At 41.1% G+C, this 21,147-nt stretch overlaps 1 protein-coding gene across 9 annotated transcripts in view; it reads left to right on the forward strand.

Annotated features, from left to right (window-relative positions):
• The window catches only part of TANC2 (tetratricopeptide repeat, ankyrin repeat and coiled-coil containing 2), a 196,021-nt gene that overhangs the window by 18,227 nt on the left and 156,647 nt on the right, over positions 1-21,147 (forward strand). For all 9 annotated transcript variants that reach the window (XM_042049071.1, XM_042048993.1, XM_042049277.1 and 6 more), the window contains exons 2-3: positions 11,542-11,604; positions 19,762-19,861. In XM_042049071.1, the coding sequence (XP_041905005.1) occupies positions 19,795-19,861 (67 nt within the window). In that variant the 5' untranslated portion in view covers positions 11,542-11,604; positions 19,762-19,794. The remainder of the gene's footprint in view (positions 1-11,541; positions 11,605-19,761; positions 19,862-21,147) is intronic.

Genomic DNA, 21,147 nt, shown 5'->3' on the forward strand with positions numbered 1-21,147 from the left:
ATTTCATTGCATTAGATTGACTAGCGCTGCTTTAAAAATGGGAATTTGGTTGTATTTGCTGCATGGTCACTGTGAGCAGCCATTAGGACATCCTGTGAACAGGATTTTTGGGTGGATAGCAGGTGTTTCGGCCTTTTATAGTCAAGTGCTAAAAGCCTGAGAAATGCTATTGTATTTATCAGTTTTTTCTGGGGGAATGGAAAGTTATCCTAGCAAATGCTAGCCGTTCATCTGGCTTGTGGGTTTAAGAAGATGGTACCTTGTGGTACCTCCATGTTTGTATTGCTTCATCCTGGATGAAATCACCCTTCATGCTCCGTAGATGGTATTTCAATAAATACAGGAAAATTTGCCGTGGGTTTTGTAGAAGGAGTTGCTGCTTTCTGAACCACACCATGTTCTGCTGAAGGGGCCAGCAGATCATGGAGGAGAAGGTCCAGTTGATATAATTCGCTTGGATTTCCAGCAGAATTTCATCCGAAGTTTTTCAGCAAAGACATTTTAGAAAACTCAATGGGCACAGCGTGAGAGGGTCTTGTCATGGACAGTAATGGGCTAAGATGGAAATGAGGATTGAAATAAATGGTCAGCTGTCGTCAGAGGCAGAGGGATGTCACCTGTAGAATTTGGCACCAGGCTCTGTAGGATTGTGCTAATTAATGGGCTGAACCATGAAGACTGGAGGTGATACAGACTTAGTACAGTAAAAGCAAAAGATGGCTGAAGGGTTGCAGAAGGGTCTTAAGTCTTTAACTACCGATGAATAACTGTGAATGAAATACAACATAGACAAATGTAAGTGCTGCATGTGCTGGAAAAACAAATCCAAGTTATAGAAAGTTACGATTCCTAACTGACTGTTACTTCTTGGTAGAGAATCTTGGCATTATGACTAGTAGAGCCGTGGAAACATCAGCTCAGATCTTGGCATCTTTAAAATCTAAATAAAGCAAAGAAATCTCAGTGAGAATTGTTGGGGATTAAGAGGAAAGAAATAGTGAGTAACACGAAGCGTTATGAAGCTATTGTGGAGATTTTTGGAATGGCCACGGCCTGAAGCCTGAGGTTTGGTCAGCTCATTTTGTAGAAGATATTTTAGAGCTGGGGAAGACTTGAAACAGGGCATGACTTAGGTAGAAAAGGAATGCTAGAGTACAGAGGAGCTACGTAGCAGGGAAGGAGATGCGTTTTAAAGCCAGTTGTTTGGAAAAGAGTGAATGAAGCACGGATTTCAAGTGGAATGTACGTACATACCGTGTTTGTCTCTCAGCATGATGCAGTACACCCTTTAAATCACTGCTGAAAGTAAAGTCATGCCACTTCTCTTGTGTTCTTTAGTATCCGTGTTCATCTTCTTGCCTTGGCTCTGTTCTGGGAGGTGTTGCTGAGCTGGGGAGTTGCTTCACTCATGTATTAGGGAGGGATTTGTTCGTGGGTCTTGTGATCTCTGAAGGTTAACGTGTAAAATGAATGTATCGCACAGCTGGGCAACGGGGATTATGAATATTGCTTTAATAGCAAGGGCCCAAAAGCCAAGAGCAGAGATTTTCCTCCTTTGCTTTCATCGTGTGTGTTTCTACAGCCTAAAAACTCTCCCTGGTAGCTGAGAAGATAGGCCTTTTTTTGGATTTGTGTTAAGACTATTCTGAAGTAGCTTCTGCAGTATTGTTTGCAGTATTTTGCTTTAAAAGCAATAAACTTTGGAAAAGGTGATATCCATACTCAATTTAGGTTTAAGATAATCAGTCTAGCTATAAGACTCTGAACATTTAACTGTTTTTCATGTTTCAGACTCATTGTCGCTAAAGGAAAAAGCCTTTTTGATACCGGTGGTGATACAGCCAAGCGATTGCTGAATGTGCTGTAATGCATCTTGATGTCAGAAATGTTTTTCTGCAGAACTTGCCTGGGGAAATTTCAGACCACTGTTTCTTAATAGACATTGTTCCTGAGTATAATAAAGGTGATTCAGACATTTTGGCTATGTTAGCTACAGCGAGGGAGAGAATGTGCTGCTGTTTTAGGCTGAGACCAAAGAAGTGGGAAGGTAACCAAAGGGGGTTCCTCAAGCCTTGAATTCCTGCAGCTCTGGGATAAGAGTTTGTGTCAAAGTGGGGTGTATGTATGGATGTTGGACACAGGATGCAGTTACTGCTGTGGAATGTGAAATTCTGCTCTACAAAGAAAATCTTTGCACTGCTGGTAACACTTCTGTGCCAGTCCTCCTTCCAGACAAGAGACTGAATAATGTACGAGTTAGTGGGGGTGCCACAGGAGAAACGAGTGATAAGTAAGGGTAAGTCTTGGGTCACCCTACTCTTGCCAGCAAATCTGCTCGATGGCTTTAGAGAGGGAACAAGTGTGAGTGGGTGTGGATTACTTCTTGACTGATTTTTGCAGTTCAAGTATTTCGATGGTGTAGACTTCAGAAGAAAAGCAAGCCAGTTATTTTTGTTGTTTCTTCTTGTCTTCCTTGGTTGTACATGCTCTTCAATGCCAAGAAATGGATAGGATTTGGGTTTTGCCTCAGTGAATGATGACATAAATTATTGGTGATTATACATGCCAATTGCAATCATTTACATTCCAAATGTGGGGGGAAAATACATTCCCTCTCTTTCCATCTCTAGGAGGCATTTCGCTTTCCTCCATATGACAGACTTATAGTATCTAAAAAATCAATTTGTTTTTATAGTTATGCAGCTTTATGAAGAAATCTCACCCCTCACTGCCGAAGTTTTATTAAAGCTAAATGGGGGAGGGTGTAAAGGCTTTGTCTAAAACCCCAAACCAACACTGCGGCGTTCAGCTCTGCTGTATTATCATTGACTTTGATACACACTTTCTGATACTCCTTGACTCTATCCGTGAGTCACAGACAGAGCATTTCCGTTCCCAGAATGAAGGAGAGCAGTGTCCCCGAGCATTCTGGTGCTGGAGGGACTCAGAAAAGCACTGGAACTGCAGCATCGCCACCACCCATCCTTATCCTTGGCTGTTGGGACCCTCCCCCTGCCATGTAGCCCTGGGAGGGGGGCAGGGGGTTCCCTGTCCCTGCTCAGCCTCGTTCCCCGTTGGTTGTGTTGTGTTCCCCTGCGCGGGCAGGGACCCTCGGGCCCCGTGACTGCGGCAGTTCCTCGGCAGAGCCCCGGCCATGGGCTGCAGAAATAAACATCTCTGAAACATCTACCAACAGTTGGTCTATATCTGTTTCTTTCCACGGGCCTCGTTGGTTGATTCGCGTGTTGCAGTATCTGCACTGGAACGTTTGGCTCTGTGAAAGCCGGGAAAGGACCGTGCAGAAAAGGGAGGCAGGACGGGTGTGTGATACACTGAGCAGGGCAAAGCAAATTGCACGCCTGGTTTTTCCGATGCTCCTGTACCAGCTAGCTGAAGTGACTAAGGCACTTCTGAGCCAAAGGCAAGGCTCCTGAGGCCAGTATAATGTTTTGGTTTACAAATGGGATCAGTTAAGAGGGTACTTGGTATTCAATGCTGACTTCTTAAGCCATGGTAGTGTAGTTTTCAGGAGTCACATTGAAAGTAACTCAGTCTTGGATTTGGGAAGTGCTCAGCTAACAGTCCCTCAGAGACTAAGAATATTTTCTGCCTGCTACTGTTTATCTCCTCAAGGCTTTGTGGACTTCATTCTTTGTGATACCCTTTGTGGACCCCTAACAGCATGCTTTAAGGTTAGCTGGTTTCTCCTGTTAAAAAGAATCTCAGTAGGCTTTCAGTTTTCACTTGCATCACGCTGAGGAACCACCGTTGTTTTTGCCAGAACTGTAACTCTTTCTGTCCCCATTTTTGCTGCTGGCTGTGGGATGAAACCAGAAACTCCTGGCTGTTGTTAGCTGAGGAGGACAGTACAGAGTGGAGCTCATGTATACAACACTGAATTCTTTTGAAGCCTGCTATGTGCTGTAATTTCAAATGTGCTTGTACAATGGCTTCATTTATAACTCATAGTTTTTAAGCACATTGTCTGAAGTAGTGAGGTCTATGGTAAATATCACTTACATACATCATGAAAGATAAAAGGTGCATAAATAAGCCCTTTCCTTCAAGTACTTATTCAACTGTGTGTTCCCTTGTTGGAAGGTTTGAAGAAGTGACTTAAAGCAGGATATCCACTTCTGCCAAGTCCTAGTTTTCCTGCATGGAATAGTTAGCCAGCTATCAAATAAATGAGAGTCAAGCGAAATGCTCTCACTTAAATCCCCTTATCTTTGCTGCGTTTCACTCGGGATCTAAGATCTGGTCTGTAGCATTAGCAGACAGTTAACAACACAAAAAAAGACTGTTCTTTTTATTGTAAGTGTGGATTCACAGATGAAAAATCCTTTGTAAGGTATGTTATTTCCTTTTGTCTTCCCTCTTGTTTTAACCCAAAACCCAAGTTGTTTGTGTATGTTAAACCTTAGCACTACTGATTTTGCTGAGTACCAGAGATGTTTGAAAGAGAACTGCAGCTATATATGTTTGATTGACTTTTTATAAGGACATGTACTTCTTCCTGAGAAAGCCGTCAGTAGGATGTTACTTTTGTTTCATTCAACTGTAGATAATTCTGTCCTCTGGCAATACGAAAACAAATTAATGCAAATAAAGTATTCAACATACTTGTAATACTTCTGTTAAAAAAAACCAAGACCCCTCTTTTACCCTCTCTCTCCTTGAAAGGCTGATTTCTCCCCTTCCTCAATCCTTTTTAATTTTTCCGGTTTCTTTCCCCTATCTGCACTTGCTTCTCTTTCTCCTGACAAGTGGTTTTATATTCACATATTTCCAGGTTGTTTCCACATGGTGTATTTACAAAGAGGAAAATAGGCTGGGAAGAAGACTAGTGTTTGAATACTTGAGATCTGGTTGCACTTTCTGAAGGAACAAAGGAAAGGTTTTGACATTCTTGGTTTGTTCTGTAGAAGCCTGGTTAAGGGTTGAAGTAGATGTTTTATATCCTCGGGGGGTTATTTTATCTCCTCAGAGGGTGCTGCTAAAGCAGCACAGTGACAGCTGTTGAGGTGCCTCCTTAGGTTAGAGCAACAGAAGTTCTCTGTGGAACACGTCCTCTGCATGTGTCCTTTCAGACAAAAGTTAAATGAGACAGACTTGTGAAAAATGAGCCCAGTTTCTAGCAAAAATTGAAAGAAACCAAAAAGACAGCAGGGAGAAGAGGAAATGTTTGCCAGTCTGTTCTGAACTATGTCCAGCAGGCTCTGGCTCTTCCCAGCTGCTTCTCAGCCTCCTCCTTTACCTGTCTGACACAGCATTAGCAGTAATGGTGGTGTGTGGACACAGGGATGTAAACATGACCCTTGCGATAAAGCTGTGCTGTAAATGCCACTCTTGAAGTTTAGCAATTTCATCCTTAAATTTGTTAGAATCCCAGGATGGTTTGGGTCGAAAGGGACCTTAAAGCTCGTCTCATTCCAACTCCCTGCCATGGGCAGGGAGACCTTCCACTAGACCATGTTGGGTTGCATGTATTTGAGCAGTGTTGTCAGAATTTTTTGTTTGGTTCTTACTGAAATCCCTGGCAAAGCTTGCAGCAGCACTGAGAGGATGGGAATAGGCTTGGGATGTTCCAAAGGCCTGCTGTGTTAGATGTCCTTTCACTGTCATGGTGTCTCTGGACCATTAAGTCTCCTGGTCTAGATGTTTGCTCACATCTATTAGAAAATTACAGTAAGTCCTCTAGCCTTGAATTACTCTGGAAGGAAAATATTTTTCTTGGTGCATCTTGACCATAACCCATCATTTCCTCATCACGTGGGCATGGGGGGGTGCAGGACCCAAACCAGCTGGTTAATAAATGACAACTGGTCTGAGACAGAGGAGAGGGAGGGTGACAGGCTGTATTCAGAGCTACTAAACACAGGATGGTCATTAGTGTGAAGACATGAGAGAGGTGAGGGCTGGGGAGCACCGGGCGCTGCAACAACAAAACAGCGACAGGTCCCGCCCCTAGATTGCTGGGGAAAATGTGGAAGATAGGTAAGTTTGTAAATTTTGATAAATGTGATTAAGATGCTGAAAAATGCAATCCTCCATGAATAGGTCGGAACTATTTGTTAGCAGAAAATAAAATGATTTTCATAAAAAACCGAGAGTCTGAGTTGTTAAGAGCAGAATGTGGATGTCATCTACATTTAACACACAGGGTGGGGTTTTTTTAAGGTACATGTGATAAGCAAAAAAAAAAATCTCAATTTAAAGCATGGTCAATTTTCTGATTTTTTTTCATAATTCCGTTGATGTCTGGATGCTTTCCCGTAGTTGTTTAGAGTGATGATCATGAAGAAACTGTTGCCAACTTAAAGTATGGTAGAGTGGATGCTTGCTTAATACTGTTGAAAATCAGCCAAGACGTATCTAATTCTGGACTGGAGTGTTATGTTGTATGGTTTTATTTGTGGAATTCTTGATTTATCAATGGTCTATGTTCCTGTGTAATGAACTGTGTAAGTACAGTCATTATGTATAGTAACATATGATTCAAATCTTACTTTTAATTAGAGAATATGAGGTTAAGAAGACAAAATCTTTGTTGGATGGAAAGATGGAAACACAAGACTTGTTTTCCAGATTAGTCCCCAGTAAAATCAGGTCAGTCATATTTAGGTGACAGTTATTTAAAGAATGTTGTCATTTTCCTGATCCTTGATTTGTTACAAGACAGACATCGTTAAAACACACATTTTGCTTAAAAATTAATTTAGGCAAGTTAGAACTGGAATCAAGACTATTTTTAGTCAGTAGGTATTTTGTTTCCAACATGTACGTATGTGCAAAGAATTTAAACTGTGATTTGATTTGATTTTAGAATACCATCCAGGCTTACTGAGTTTATCAGATGAATACCAGCTGGTGCATCTGACAGCCAAAACTAGAAAAATAACCTCATTTAAAGATGGAAATCCCTATTCATGAGACCATTTCAGAGCCTTTGCTTTCCAGCAGGACTGGTTGAGCAGCATGTTCTGATCGTTGGGTTAGTTTTGGTTTTCAAAGACAGATGGTCATTGTGTTTAATGTCTGTGTATTAATGTTCTGTTGATAAAAGTATGAGTAAGTTGCTAATTTCTCTGGGAAAATAGAATTAAACTGTTGAGGTCAGGATACATGTGACCTGTGCTATGTTTGGTTCAGAGGCTTCAGATTCAATTAGCTTTGCAAAATTGCTGTGAATTTTTACCTGCTTGCTTGGATTGAGGGGAGAAGAAGGTTCCTTTGTTTAGGATGAACAGAAAGCTAGTCTTATTTCAGCCTTTTACTTGGATGATTCTCAGTACTAATGTTCAGTATTTTCAAGTATAGGATGGGTGGTATTCAGCTCAAGATGTCTTTGAGAGACGTCTCAAACTTGTTGCTATGAAATCGGATGTTCTGGTATGATTTCAGACTATGCAGTCAAGTTGCCATGGATGGCAGCTTTTCTGGTTTCTGCCTTAAAGCTTCAAGTCTTTTTTTCTTCATGGATTTTAGGTTGGCAGGAAAATATTGCAGCTACAGTGTGTGTTCCTGTACCTGAAAGTATTCATTCCTTATGTAGGCAGTTTTCTGTGTTAGAGTATCAGGAAGGTGCTTAATTCTGACAGCTGAAAGTGTCAACAATATTGGGATTTTTTTTTTTTTTCATTAACCATTCTTACCTGTTTCAGTAATTCCTACATTAGGTAGGAGCCCTTCTCTTGGGCAGTCACTCAGCTGGCTTTGATTTTATGCCTTTTTTTGGTGCATTCATGCATGGGGATATTTAAAAATTGAGTTGATTTGCATGCTCTATACTTATGGGTTTAATAGAATATAAGAAAAGTTCTTTTAAAGAAACATTTGAATGTAGATGTGAAGGATGTTAGGGGGTGGTGAATGTGCAGCTTTTTGCTGTTCTACACTTTAGTTGTTTTTAACACGTTCTTCTGCAGAAGAATTCAGTGGTTGTTACCTGCAGAGGTATAAGCAAGAAATTATTTGGGACTGCAGGATGACTACTTTGTGTGTGAGTTACTTAACTACCTCCTGCCCTGAGTGTGTAGTTTTTAAGAGTTTACTTACTTGGCTTTGTTACACTATTACTAGCTTGTACTTTTTAATAGCATTTCTTTGTTCTCTTATTCTGGAAATTGCATAACATCTGTTCATTCTCAACTCTCTGAGCAGCTCTGCCCATGATGGCTTCATTCAGAAATTGTCTGAAGCAGTGAAAAGGTCCCAAACACAGAGAATTATCAAAAAATATTTAAAGTGGATGGTTTCTGTTACAGTGATGGATGTGAACGCAGTGATGGATGCACTGGAACTATAAGAAATGTGTAGTTGAATTGATACTGTTCTGGGCTGAGGATTGTTCAAAAGAAAAGGAATTAGCAGTTGGTTGCAAAGTCAGCAAAAGGATCCATGGGCAAAGTGAGGTTTCCTGCTGTTCTGTGTCACAGGAGGGCCTTGTGACATTCTCAGTGGGTTTTGTTTCTGTTTGTGTTGTTCCTGACATAAATTACCCAACTCTGTTGGCAAAAAGCATTCATTATATTACTGTCATTATGGTGGAACTTGGGAATATTCCTATTCCATGGTCGTGTTTTACATTTGCAAACCTGGATGGCAATTTGGAGTCGTTAGCTGGCAATTCTTTGCTGGATTTTGTGGGCAGAAATCCCCCTTGCCAGCAATTCGCTTCATGGGCAGAGGCAGAAGGAGTCTGAAGCAGCCTGCAGCAGTTCAGCAGCTGGCAGGACAGTGCCCGGCAGGGACGGTGGTGTTACCCAACACCCACCTTGTGCCTGGGAAGGAAACCAGCAGAGCAGAGTGGTACCCAGTCAGTTACTGGTTTGGGAGGGGAGAGTTAGGATGTTGGACTGTTACCTTCTCCCTGCCAAGTCTAGCAGAACTTGGGAAAACAATGCTGATACAATAAGAAGAAAAGGAGTAGTTTTGTAATAATAATTTTTTTTAAAGATATTATGACTTGCAGCCATATCACAGGCCAGAGGTTTTAACCCTCCAAACTTATAACTATCTTCAGAAACCCTGACTGAATGTTGCTTCTGATTGAAACATGCCAGTTGTGATTTGTGTGTTTAATCAAGAGCGAATAATTCTAAAAGCGATTCTCCACCAAAGCTGTTGGTATATTAGTCTCTAAATGTGTTTGTTGTGATACAACATGTCAGAATTTGTAACTTTCATACAGTTCAATAGCAGAATTTACAAATATAATTAGAGGGTTAAAGGCATTTAAAGAATAAAAGCCCTTTAATGACATTCAGTTTTTATTGACAACCACTAGTATCTGCTGCATTCATATAAAGATTTCTAATGTAATCCTGTGAGTAGATAAAAGCTCCGCTATTTAAAAGCTCCATGCAAAGCAGATTCATTGGATCCGCTCGTGGAATGCAGATGGGGAGTTCCTGAGTAGATGATGGGTTGTGAGTGCCTGTCTGCAGCTCACACAGCTCGCACAGGCCATTCCTGCTCTTTGTTTTACAGGGTATCACATTAAGAGCTGTATTAAGAAGATAGATGGCAGCAAACGGAAACATTTATAAGGAGTTATTTTTAGTTATTCCGTGAATGTTTTCCGTTCTCCAAACATTGTAACATTGCTGTTTTTGAAAGAAAAAATTTCTCTTAAATCACTCACTTCAGGTGCTTGCAAGTACCCAGATTTGGACCGTTTAAAAGAACTGAGGAGAATGCCAAATAAATGTTTTAATACCTGTTTTTTCTTTTGTCTATTTATTTAGGATCTAAGGAATACAGTTTTTTTTTAGAATCAAAGAATCCCAGAATGGATTGGGGCGGAATGGACCTTAAAGTTCATCCACTTACACACCCTACCATAGGCAGGGACACCTTCCACTAGACCAGGTTGCTCCAAGCCCTGTCCAACCTGGCCTTGGACACTTCCCAGAGATGGGGCAGCCACAGCTGTTCTGGGCAACCTTTGCCAGGGCCTCCCCACCCTCACAGGGAACAATTTCTTCCTCCTATCTGATCCAGCCCTGTCCTCCTTCAGCTTAAGGCCGTTTTCTCCTTGTCCTGTCACTCCATGCCCTTATGAAAACTCCTCCTCCAGGGACTTAAATAATGTGAAGTAGTATCTAATAAAAGTCTCCCTTGATCTGAACCTGTTTGGGTTTAGGTTCCATGCTGGTCTTGTGCTCTATGTGATGGGACACTCAGAAATTTGTAGCTGAGTCTTTCTGACCAGACAGTTTCTGCCAAAGGCTGAGTGCTGGGGCATTCAGGTGATTTGGGGCGCAGGCAGGTTGTACAAGCTGGGAAGGGAATTTGAAGAAGGAACATCCTCTCTCTCGCAGGGCAGCGGAATGCAGCTGGTGGGGCAGAGCCCAGGGCAGGGCTGTGTGGGAGCTGGGCTCTCTGGCAGAGGCTGTGGGACATTCCTTCTGTCACAGGGATCCCCATTAGTGCTGCAGGGTGAGCTGCCTTTGGAGGTTTCCTCGTTTGACTGAACGAAACCTCCCCGCTCCTGTGGAAGGGCTGTGCTTGGTTACTGGCTCTAGTTGTTTTTCCAGAGAAATGAAAAATTGAAAGCAGGGAGGTAATTGGCAGCCCTGAAAAATAAAATAGGGTTTTTCATTAATTTATGGAATGTCTTACAGTTTTACATACAAAATTATTAATCTAAGACCGTAGGAGAAGTTGCTGTTAGGGTTCTGGAAGCACCATGAATCCTAAGTAAAGCTGTCAATTACTTCTCAGTATCCTCTTGCAGGAGAACAAAAAACCCGACCAATGCAGTTGAACACTTACGCTGCTTTGCTTTAAACTTTCAAATACAAGGTGGCCTCAATTTACTTGGATTCTTTTTGTTTGTTTGCTTGATGACAAATGAGATGTGGCTGTCTTTCCTTCTACTTGCTGGTTCTCAAATGAGATTTCTAAACCATTAGATTGGTGAAGGCTGTAATACAGTATCGTCAGCCCAAATAAAACACAGGCTGGGAATAAAATAGCTGCTCTGGTCTGTTTCAGTAAGTGGCAAGATATATTTCTTGTGGCTTTTCGTTGATGAACTTGTTCTAAGTACGCGATGACAGAGCGAAGGGCCGAGTACTGAACCCTTGATTTAGTGTTGGATCCCTCTTGGGAGTTACGTTTATGTAAGGATTGAGTTTTTAAAAAAACAGTGGGGAAGTTGTAGGATTTTAGCAGGAGAACTTGATAGGATGAAGGGAAATATACTTGTTAAATCATGTACTGTATGATGTGTGTCAAAAGGAAGTTGATCTGCTTTTCTTCTCCTCCCATTTGAAAAGTGGTGAGAAGGAAGAGGCAAGTGACCAAAATTAGTATTGATTAACAGCGATTTAAAAGCACGAACATTCACTTTTTAAGTGTAATGATAAAGAGTGGGGTGTGGCTGATGCTTACACAGTAATACTCTGGAAGAGTTGTGGGTTTATTCCTGGGATGGGATTACTGTAGCTCTGTGTGTGCATCTGGACAGGATGGGGCACGGAGGGTGCTGAGAAGATGCTACTAAATTCGGCTGGGTTTCTTTATGTCTTTCAGGACTTGCAGTGAATGGAGGAAGACACCTTTTGCTAGAGATTTAACTTGTCTAAAGCTATCAAGGTAGGAGAATTTTTTCTTCCTACAATCTCATGTGTTCTTTGCAGGTGTGATTTAATTATTTAAATAGAGTTGCAGTTGTCTTCTGTTGTTCCATTGTTAATGTGTGATCACCTGAAATTGGAACAGGGGCACTATCTTTCTATAACAGTTTTACCAATTCTTAACCTGATTGTATTAGAGAAAAAGATGTAAGAGCTTTCACATATTAGTGTTTGATCATTCTCTTTTCCTACTGGAGGTAGGAAAGGAAAGGGAATGGATGTAATAAAACAATGTGTGGGATTTTATGTTATTTACTGAGTTCATTCTAGCTGCCTAACTAAAATATTGATACTTTTTTGTAAATGCAATGTGTAATAGTGACACTGCATTCTGTAAAATGTACTTTGGTGTCTTAATTTTTCAAGGTTTTTTTAAAATATAAAATCCAAAATATTCCGTGTTCTGAGAAAATCTCCAGTGCTTGCCATTGGATTGAACTCCAGTTTCATATTAAGTAATATTGAGACTTGAGCAAGTTTGCAGAACAGGCTTACAGCAGCTCCTTAATTAGGTCTGTATTTTAAGATGTATTTTTGATTATTTAAAAATGAAGAAATTAATCACAGTTTCCTTTAATCTCTTGGAGTAGACGAGTGCTATAACATTTTCTGACTTTACACATTGCCCATTTTTTTGTTTTCATTTTCTGTTGTACCAATTAATCTTCAAAAGTAACTTCAGATTGGTAGGAGCCTCAAGCAGAACAGAAGCTGGTGTGATTCTGAATGACAAGATTTTGGCTGCTCCACATCACAGCCAAAAGCTGAGATGCAAGAAACTTGCATTTCAGTCTTGTGGTGGCTCGGGGCAGAATAAGGATGGTGGATCCCAGCACAGTGAAGTTTGTTGGTTCAGCACAGGAAGGACGTGGAGCTGTTGGAGGGAGTCCAGAGAAGGCACCAACGTGATCAGAGGGATGGAGCAGCTCTGCTGTGAGGAAAGGCTGAGGGAATTGGGACTGTTCACAAAAGAGAAGACTCGGGGTGGCCTTGTAGCAGCCTTTCAGTACCGGGAAGGAGCCTGCAAGAAAGATGGATGGAGGCTCTTTACAGGGCCTGGAGTGACAGGACGAGGAGGAGTAGCTTCAGTGACAGAGAGTAGGTTTGATTAGGTATGAGGAAGAAATTGTTCCCTGTGAGGTGGGGAGGCCCTGGCACAGGCTGCCCAGGGAAGCTGTGCCTGCCCCATGCCTGGAAGTGTCCAAGGCCAGGTTGGACAGGGCTTGGAGCAACCTGGGATAGTGGAAGGTGTCCCTGCCTATGGCAGGGGATGGGACTGGATGAACTTGAAGGTCCATTCCAGTCTGGGCCATTCTATGACTCCTGATGAAGTAAGTGCCCTAAAATTCCTGCCAAGGCAGTTTAACAAGACTCAGCTTGTGCATAACTGTACCACATTTTATTTCAAGCTTAAGTATCTGTTCACATGGTTGTTGATGGAGGCAGCTACTAATAATATTTAAAACCAAAGCAATAATTTTAACTGTTATGAGCAACACAGAAGACACTAAAAGCACCACAGATGAATTGATGAAAGTGAGGTGATGGCATTTCTTTTGGTTATCATTTTTCTCCAAGGCTGGATAATTGACATTGTATATGGAGAACTGAAGTGTCCTTTGGGAATTCAGTCTGTATCATTAATCTAGAATTAGAAACCAGGTTATGCAGAATGACAAAGCCTGGTTCAAAATTAAATTTCCTGGATTTCAAGGTCATTGCATTTTCATGTTGAGGAGAGAACCGACTTTTGACTTTCTCCTAGCGAGTGATTGAGTTCTTTCTGCAATGTTTCTGATCTTGTTTTAAATAGGTGTTAAATTTCACAATAAAATAAAAGGTATTGCTGGAGAAATCTTTTACCCATAAAAGTAAATTCAAAAGTTGACTGAAAAGCTATTATTACAAAGTCTATTAGTTAGTATTCTGTGGTTGGTAGGGTTATCTGTTGAGGATGGTTATTGCTTGAGAGTAGTGAGTTCCTCTGGATTCAGAGTGAGTCATAAGCTGTCCGTCAGTGCCGTCTCTCTCTGAGAGCAGTCGTGCTTTTATTCTCCATTGTCCTTACTCAAAGGATGCCTGTGTTCCAGACAAAAGGAAAAACAATCTCCTTTCAGCAGAGAACGGGAAGCTCGAGCCTGCACAGAGCACGAGTGTGTTGAGGGATTGAGCATTACACCTTCCCGGTAGTGTCCTTCTGCCTCACAGCTCCAGGTGCTAACAGCCTCCAGAAGTGCTGTTTTCCAACCAAAATGAGCTGTTTGTCTGCTAAATTGTGTGGGTTTCGATAATAATACAGTGCTTGTCTCCTTCCTCCCAGGCTGTAACTGTGTCAAAATTACCTGTGAACAGAAATGCCACAGACTTGGAGTGAACATAATCACCACAGACTCATGAAGAGATATGTTTGGCCACATTCACCTTAGGGCTGTTGTTGGGAGCTTCACAAACGTGGAAATATTACTTTGGTATGCTCTCAGAATTGCTTTTTAACTGGAGCATTAACAGCTGCTTCATTTGATAAAATGAAAGCAGAGATTGAGGCCAACCTCCTGCTTCCTTGTGAAACGTTACGTTGACCTGCTGCACACGTTTTTTCCCGTGGGAATACTGTTAGGTGTTTTATGGGTGTATTTTTATGTATTGCTATCAAAGATAGTTGGAGAAGCAAGGACAATGGGGTCATATCAGGAGAACAGGAGAAAGCACAAGTTCAGGGGCTCTTGGGTTATGGGAGTCAGTGCAGGGTCTGTAGGAAAGGCAGTCCAGAGACCTCCAAGTATTTGTTTAAGAGTGGATTGGCAGATCAGCCTTCACGTCAGGCCCCCCATGACAGTTATTAGTGGTCAGGCTTTTGTGGGGGAACATAACATCAAACAGTTAATTTTGTCGTTCTAAAGCCTATTAGAGGACTCTGTTTAATAAACTCTTAATTGCTTAAAGACCTCTAATTAGTAGGGTTTAGTGCTTTTAATACTTTTGTTATTTTCCTATTTCCAAATAATCCTAGAAGTTCTTGGCAAGCTTGCTAGGTCACAACAATGCTGTTTTCATTCGTGAAGTTCCTGGAAATATTTAATCTCTAAATTCTGCTCCTGTGTGTTTAAATGTGCACGAACCAAGCCTATAAATACACATTTCTTTTGACTTCAGCGTTTTTGTAACCAGTTATTCCCACCCCTTTGGTGAGTCAGAGTGTTCTGGGTGGCAGAGTTTAATGGATTTGATTGTCATGGAGTTCATGGAGCTTCTGCCATTTCCTGACAGTTCTCAGTGATGGCTGCGGCCATCCCGGTCCTGCTGTGAGCATCGAAGTACGGTTTAAATGTTCTTTAGTCTTTGTCATCAGGCCGTCTCTCAAAACATCCTCTGGAATTTCAGGGCAATTTAAAATAAGAGTTCAGGTTAAACTTTGAGTAATTAATTTGAGGAGCATGCGAAGTTCCAGTCTGGCAGCAGTTACAGGCAAATGTGGAACGCATCTGTGTACAATACGTGTTAAACGTGGAGTAAATGCTTGAAAGTCAAGCTCTGTTGTGTGTTTTGTTTTCACTTTTCAATTTATTTCATCTCGTGATAATTAGTTTTATAAATCTGTCACTCGTGTAAAAAAAGTCCTTGTTACCTCTTCCTTCCTGAAGCTTGAATGCTCTTTGGAAATGGTTCACTAATTTAAGAAAAGTTAGATTTTTTTGGTTTCTTTTGTTCACAAAATGTTCATTTACGTTTTACATCTTGTTAAATCCTGAAAGCTAATACTCAGAAAGGTTCCTTTTTATGGCATCTTAATATATGGTATTTGTTACACACACTTCTTAATTTCTGCTGTAGTAAGTTCAGCTTCCCTGATGAGAACAGCTAATCTTGTGCTACCAGGAATCTTTGCAATAGAATATTTTATGAGTAACAAGCTTCTCTGTTACTTTGCATAACTGAGTATATTTTCTATCAAAGGACTTTTGGGGAATTTTTTGAAAGTCACCCTTTCAAAACTTTTTTCTTTCCATTGTTCCTTTGGGGAATTCAGGGAAGGTGTACTGAAGGAATATGAAGCCTCAGGTTCTTCTGAGATGGACAGAAGCTGATATATAAAGGAATAAGCAGTGAGATTCTCATTGAAAAATGTGCTTTAATCGAAGTTCACAAATACTTCTACTTTATAACATTATAATTATTTATAACGTTATTTTTTATAATACTATGTTTGTATCTATCAACATAATGTACTGAGACTTTCTGACTCCACAGCATTCATAAACTTCTGCTGAATATTAAGAACATTCTGGAAGTAAATTCTGTATTAATTTGCTGCTGCCTGACCCGGAGAGTGAGTTAATGGGATCTCATGAGCTGGCACAGGCTTGTACTTGACTTTTCAAATACAAATTAATATCTGAAGAGGCAGCTGACAGAACTGTTGAACCACCTCCATTTTGGCAAGACGGTTTCTTTTTTTGGTGTTTTTTTTGGTTTGGTTTTTTTGGGGGTTTTTTTGTTGTTGTTGTCTTTTTTACCCATTCAGTTAAAGCTCTGCAGTGGCCACACTCTGGCTGTTCTGCTGAAACCTGTGAGCATCACTGTGCTGCACGGGAAGCCTGACTGGGCTGTCTCCTGGCTGAGACTGGGAACATGCCTGGTGATCCCAGATACTCTTTCATCTTCAGCAACACTCAGACAACCTTTTTTTTCCCCCCGAGACATATACAGCAAGGAAAATACAGGGATAATGTTTCTATTTCTTTTAAAGTGTTTGTTTGTAAGACCAAAATGTTTACAGTAATTTTATTTCCTACAATCAGTTTTTGGAATGCTTGTTCCTTTACATAGGTATTTTCACTATGGAGGTGAGGCAGGAACTGAACACTTAAAGTGGAAATCAAATTCTTAAGAGATGTGCATTGCACATATGACTTAGGGTGCATTCCCCTCCTTTGTAGTTAGAAACTTGTCTTATTGGAAAAAACACAGAATTCTTATCTTAAGATATACATTTAATAGCTTCTCACGCTGACGTGCACAAAATTTGCCAGCAATGTCTGTACAACTCATTGGACATCAAACACTCTTTTGAACAACAGCTTAGCTTTGCTAATCAGCTTTATGTAAAATGAAATTTTAGTTTTAGTGAGGTGATCAGAGACGAGGACAGTGCAGGGATCTGGTTGTTCTACTGGTGGTATATAGGCAAAGAATTTGCTTTGGTTTTGTAATTCTGTGTCTGACAGACAATACCTCTCTATAAAAAGAAGCAAAACTGGCTTCTGTGGGCTGTAATAATGTGTAGCCACCTAAAACATGAGGTGGTTTTTGCAGCCTGTCTACAAACTCTGTCTAAAAATTAAGAAAACACTGAAATAGGCCTTAGTCATCCCGAAGGATTGAGATATCGCAGACTTGTTCAAGCCTAGCATTTGTTGTAAGTCTGCAGCTTGCAGAGCTCAGTCTGCTTCTGCCCCCTCCACTTTGGGGTCTTTTCCTCATCATATTTGTACTACTGCTTTCTCATGCTCCAGAAGCTTTTATTGTTTGTGTATTTCATTGAAATTTTGATTTGTTAGAAGATCAAACACCATGTGACAGAGCGTCTGGACAGAAACCAGGAGATGGTTGAGCTGTTTTTTCTAAAAATGCAGCATGGAGATTGTACCTTTTTTATTCATCTGCTGATACTGTTGGAGACTTGTGCTCATACAATGTCTTCATTTGGTTTGGTAAACAACTTGCAAATGACAAGATAAATGACAAATCAAGTGTAGAAGCTCTTGGTTGCCCAAACTGTTGCCAGAGGCATCCTGTGTCAGCGGGGGAGCGAAGGATCCCCATCACATTCCTGCAGCTTTTGCTTCTGCTGATAGAGCTGCTGCTGATCCTGGAGAAGGGAATTGACCTGGGCTGTGAGGTGCATTAAGGAGTTCACGGGGTAGGATGAAAAATTGTCTGACCCAGCTCTTCCTAATACTGTAATTCTGTTTGCTGTTTAATGCTTCTAATTCCATGAATTAATACAACCAACAGGATTTTTCATTTAGAGTGCTTATTCTTATATATTACTTCTGGCTTAGCGGTGTTGGCTGAACAGAGGAAGCTCAAAGCCACAAAGGGACATGGTTGTGCACGAAGATGAAAACCAGCAGCTGATTTTGGTTACGTGCTCCTCTGCATTGTGAACACCTTAACTAATATATAAACTGTATAAGTCTAATGAGTGCTTACCCTTAGAATATATCAATATTGTGTGTAAGATACAATGAGGAACCATGTCAGGAATTGCTGCTAAAATAGTCACAGAATCGCTGAGTGGTTTAGGTTGAAGGGACCTTAAAGAGCATCTAGTTCCAACCCCCTGCCATGGGCAGAGTAATCTTCCTGTAGTCCAGGAGTCCCCTGAGAGTATGGAATTAGCCCTTGGGATATCCCTTGGCTGGTAACTCAGGGTCTTAATGCAAGACATCAGTTCTCTCTCCACTCTGGTTCTTAGGAGGAAATTGGTGGAGGCCCCATCTGTGCCCTATGCAGTGCCTTAATTCAGCCCTAGTAGCAGCACAGCTCTTCCTATTGGAAGTCCTATTTGCCATGTGCAAGATACTGGTAAATATCATTATTAGCAAAACTATCAGGCTCACCTTTGGCATGGCCTAGGCTCAGGCCAGTTGACTCCTTGAACAGAATTTGGTTGAATTCGGTTGTAGCTCAGCACTGGTGGCACAGCTCTGCTCAGTTCTCTCCACAGTGCAAGCCAGCATGGGGAAAGTCCCTAAACAGTGGTCTGCGTGCCCAGACGGAATTTTTTTTGATAGTCATGGAACAATGGGATGTTCCGAAGGGGACCTAAGCCTTGTTTAGGAGCCTTGGGAATGAGCTTGAACACCAGCTCCTTGTGTTTTGGTGGCAGAAGGGTGCCAGGTGAGGCTCAAGTGATTCATAAATGCAGAGGAAATACTGATTCCGCCTTTTCTCTTTAACGCTCATCCATGCGTGCCCACAGACTCCCAAATCTGTTTGTGGAATCTGGTAGGTGAAGTCGGGAAAGGCTGAAGTTGCTGTCATCCTTGGGTGCTTACTGGGGCTTGGGATGTGTGTGCTCTGAGCTGCTGCCCTGGAATGCTGGTGTCTCTCAGTAAGTGAGTAAATCATATTAGAAGGACTTTCAGTGGCTTTAAATATACATATAAAGCTCTTTGAACTGGGTGTTACTGTGTTATTAGACTTGAAAGTATCAGAGAAATGTGAAGAAACGCAAGATGGCATTTACTGAGCACCCTCCAAGAGGAACCAAATATTGTTATAGGAAAAAAATTCATTATTTATTTCTACAAGATGAATATGTTACCTTGTAACTATGGAATATAATGTGTACAATAGGAAGAAAATTAGGATTTATTGTATGTACTGATCAAAGACTCTTTACAATTCTTTTGGTCTGGTTTGAGCTGCTTTTGTTGTAGGTGTTTTGATGCTTTACATGCTTTAATAAGTGGCTGTTCCCAGCACAGGCTGTCACTGTGCCTGGTGATCCCAGACACACTTTTATCTTCAGCAACAGACAACCTTTTTTTTTCCCCCCCGAGACATATACATAGCAAGGAAAATATAGGGATAATGTTTCTGTTTGATTTTTTGCATCAGTTACTCTGGGTTTGAGCGACTTGCCTCCTCATGACAATTTATTCAACTCGCAGGAGAATTTGACAGTCAACCAGCCCAGGAGCTGCAGAGCATCTGGAGTCGTGGTTGGTGTTGGCAGGATTGATTTTCTGAGCAACAGGAAGGGCAGCAGCTCCTTCTGATGGGTTTGGCTTTAATAGTGATGAGAAATGGAGGCAGTTTGCTAAATGCTCTGTCTTTCCCACTTCAGTGTGATGATAAATTATTTGATGAAATAGCTTGGTTCTACCAGCAGCACTGGAACTGTGTCGTCCTGGAAATAAAGACTGGATAACTGAAAGCAAACTGAATGGTAGGCTTTATATGGATGTTGTTAAGGAATTGTATTGGCAAAATAGTTTGTCATCATTTTACCCTGGTTTTAGCGCTTCTTTACCTCTTCTCTGTAATGGCTTCCTGTTGTCCAAACGGGAGTGTTGATTTTGGATGTCTGTTGTTCTGTTTTCCGCAGCTTTTGGAATAAACCACGTGGAACAGGATCGCCATGTTTCGAAACAGTCTCAAGATGCTTCTTACAGGAGGGAAGTCAAACCGCAAAAACAGGTCCAGCGGTAAGTAATCGTCAGCACCTCGTGCATGTGGAATACTGGCACTTTGGAAACAATTCCTTTTATGTGTGTTTTGGTCTTAGCAGGACTTTCTTCTTGTTAATGAACGGATGTACTAGTTAATGATCTTGTAGGCTACAAACATCATTATACTTCATTCTAATATTGTGCTGTACTTTTAATTTGAAACTATATGTATATTTAATTTAAAATGTATGTAAACCATCATCTGGTTTTATTGGGGAGATAAGATGTAGGGAAAACCAAATGAGAGTTCTGCATAATCTTGTGCTAAACAAACATCAAGGTTCACATTTCATTTATGGGAAGTAAGAAAGTTTTTTTTCTTCTCAAATGTCTGTGATAACTTGTGGCGGTGAAACCTGCTTTATTACGGACAAAACTTGAGACCAGCAGCAATTTCTTTTAAGCTTTTATTTTTAAACAGGAGGGAGGGAGAGGAATGGGAATAGTTGAAATTAAAGGAGAATTTAGTCATTGTTTATGTCCGTTTCGTTTTTCCACATCCCAGGAAAGGAGTTTACAGTTAGTATTGGTTCATGTGGCTTGGCCCGTTTCATCCATGACGGAGACTGGGGGAGATTGTAATTGTAAAACTGAACATTACAAAAATATTGATAGGCTTTAAAAACACTTTTATTAAAAAAAAAAAAACTTTTGTAGTTATTTCCAAAAATGGAGTGTTGGCAGGATAAGAGCTTTTAATTAGATCTTTCATTTTGAATTTTAAAGCCATCTGGCAGCACATTTTAAATATTTTGCGATACGGTGTCTATTTGTGCTTGTGCATCTGTGTTAATATGGGTCTTTATGTTATGGATGTTCACATGGATATTCGTTGGGAAACCACAGGTGAGGATGAGGAGACACAGTGGTGGGAAAGGCAGTGGGAAAATGGGCTGTTTTCCCTGGATTTAAGCAAGTTGTTCTGTATTTCTGCCAGAATTTGGCCATTTTTAGTACCTTCCTGCCCGTGTGGTATTTGGGGAAGGAGAGTTGTGGGGCTCTGCTGTGGGGGTGGCACTGATGCCTTAGGCCTTAGACATCAGTGGTCTCTTACTCCAGTGTCTGGGGTGTTGGTCCATCCTGAAGGCGCTTGTCCTGGGAAGTTCAAGTGTGCATCGTGTTGTTGCACTTGGTGTGGGTCTCGAAGCAGGTAAAAGTCTGTTTTGCAAAGATGCTGTAGGAATTCAGGCCTGAGGTGATGGCTGTTCATTGCTTTTATGAAGGAGATTTCCTTTCCATAGGAACTCCTCAGTCTCTTGTAG

This window comes from Corvus kubaryi, unplaced genomic scaffold (assembly GCF_017639235.1).
Source record: "Corvus kubaryi isolate FWS band 111438036 unplaced genomic scaffold, C.kubaryi_AGA036_p1.0 123, whole genome shotgun sequence".
NCBI lineage: Eukaryota > Metazoa > Chordata > Aves > Passeriformes > Corvidae > Corvus > Corvus kubaryi.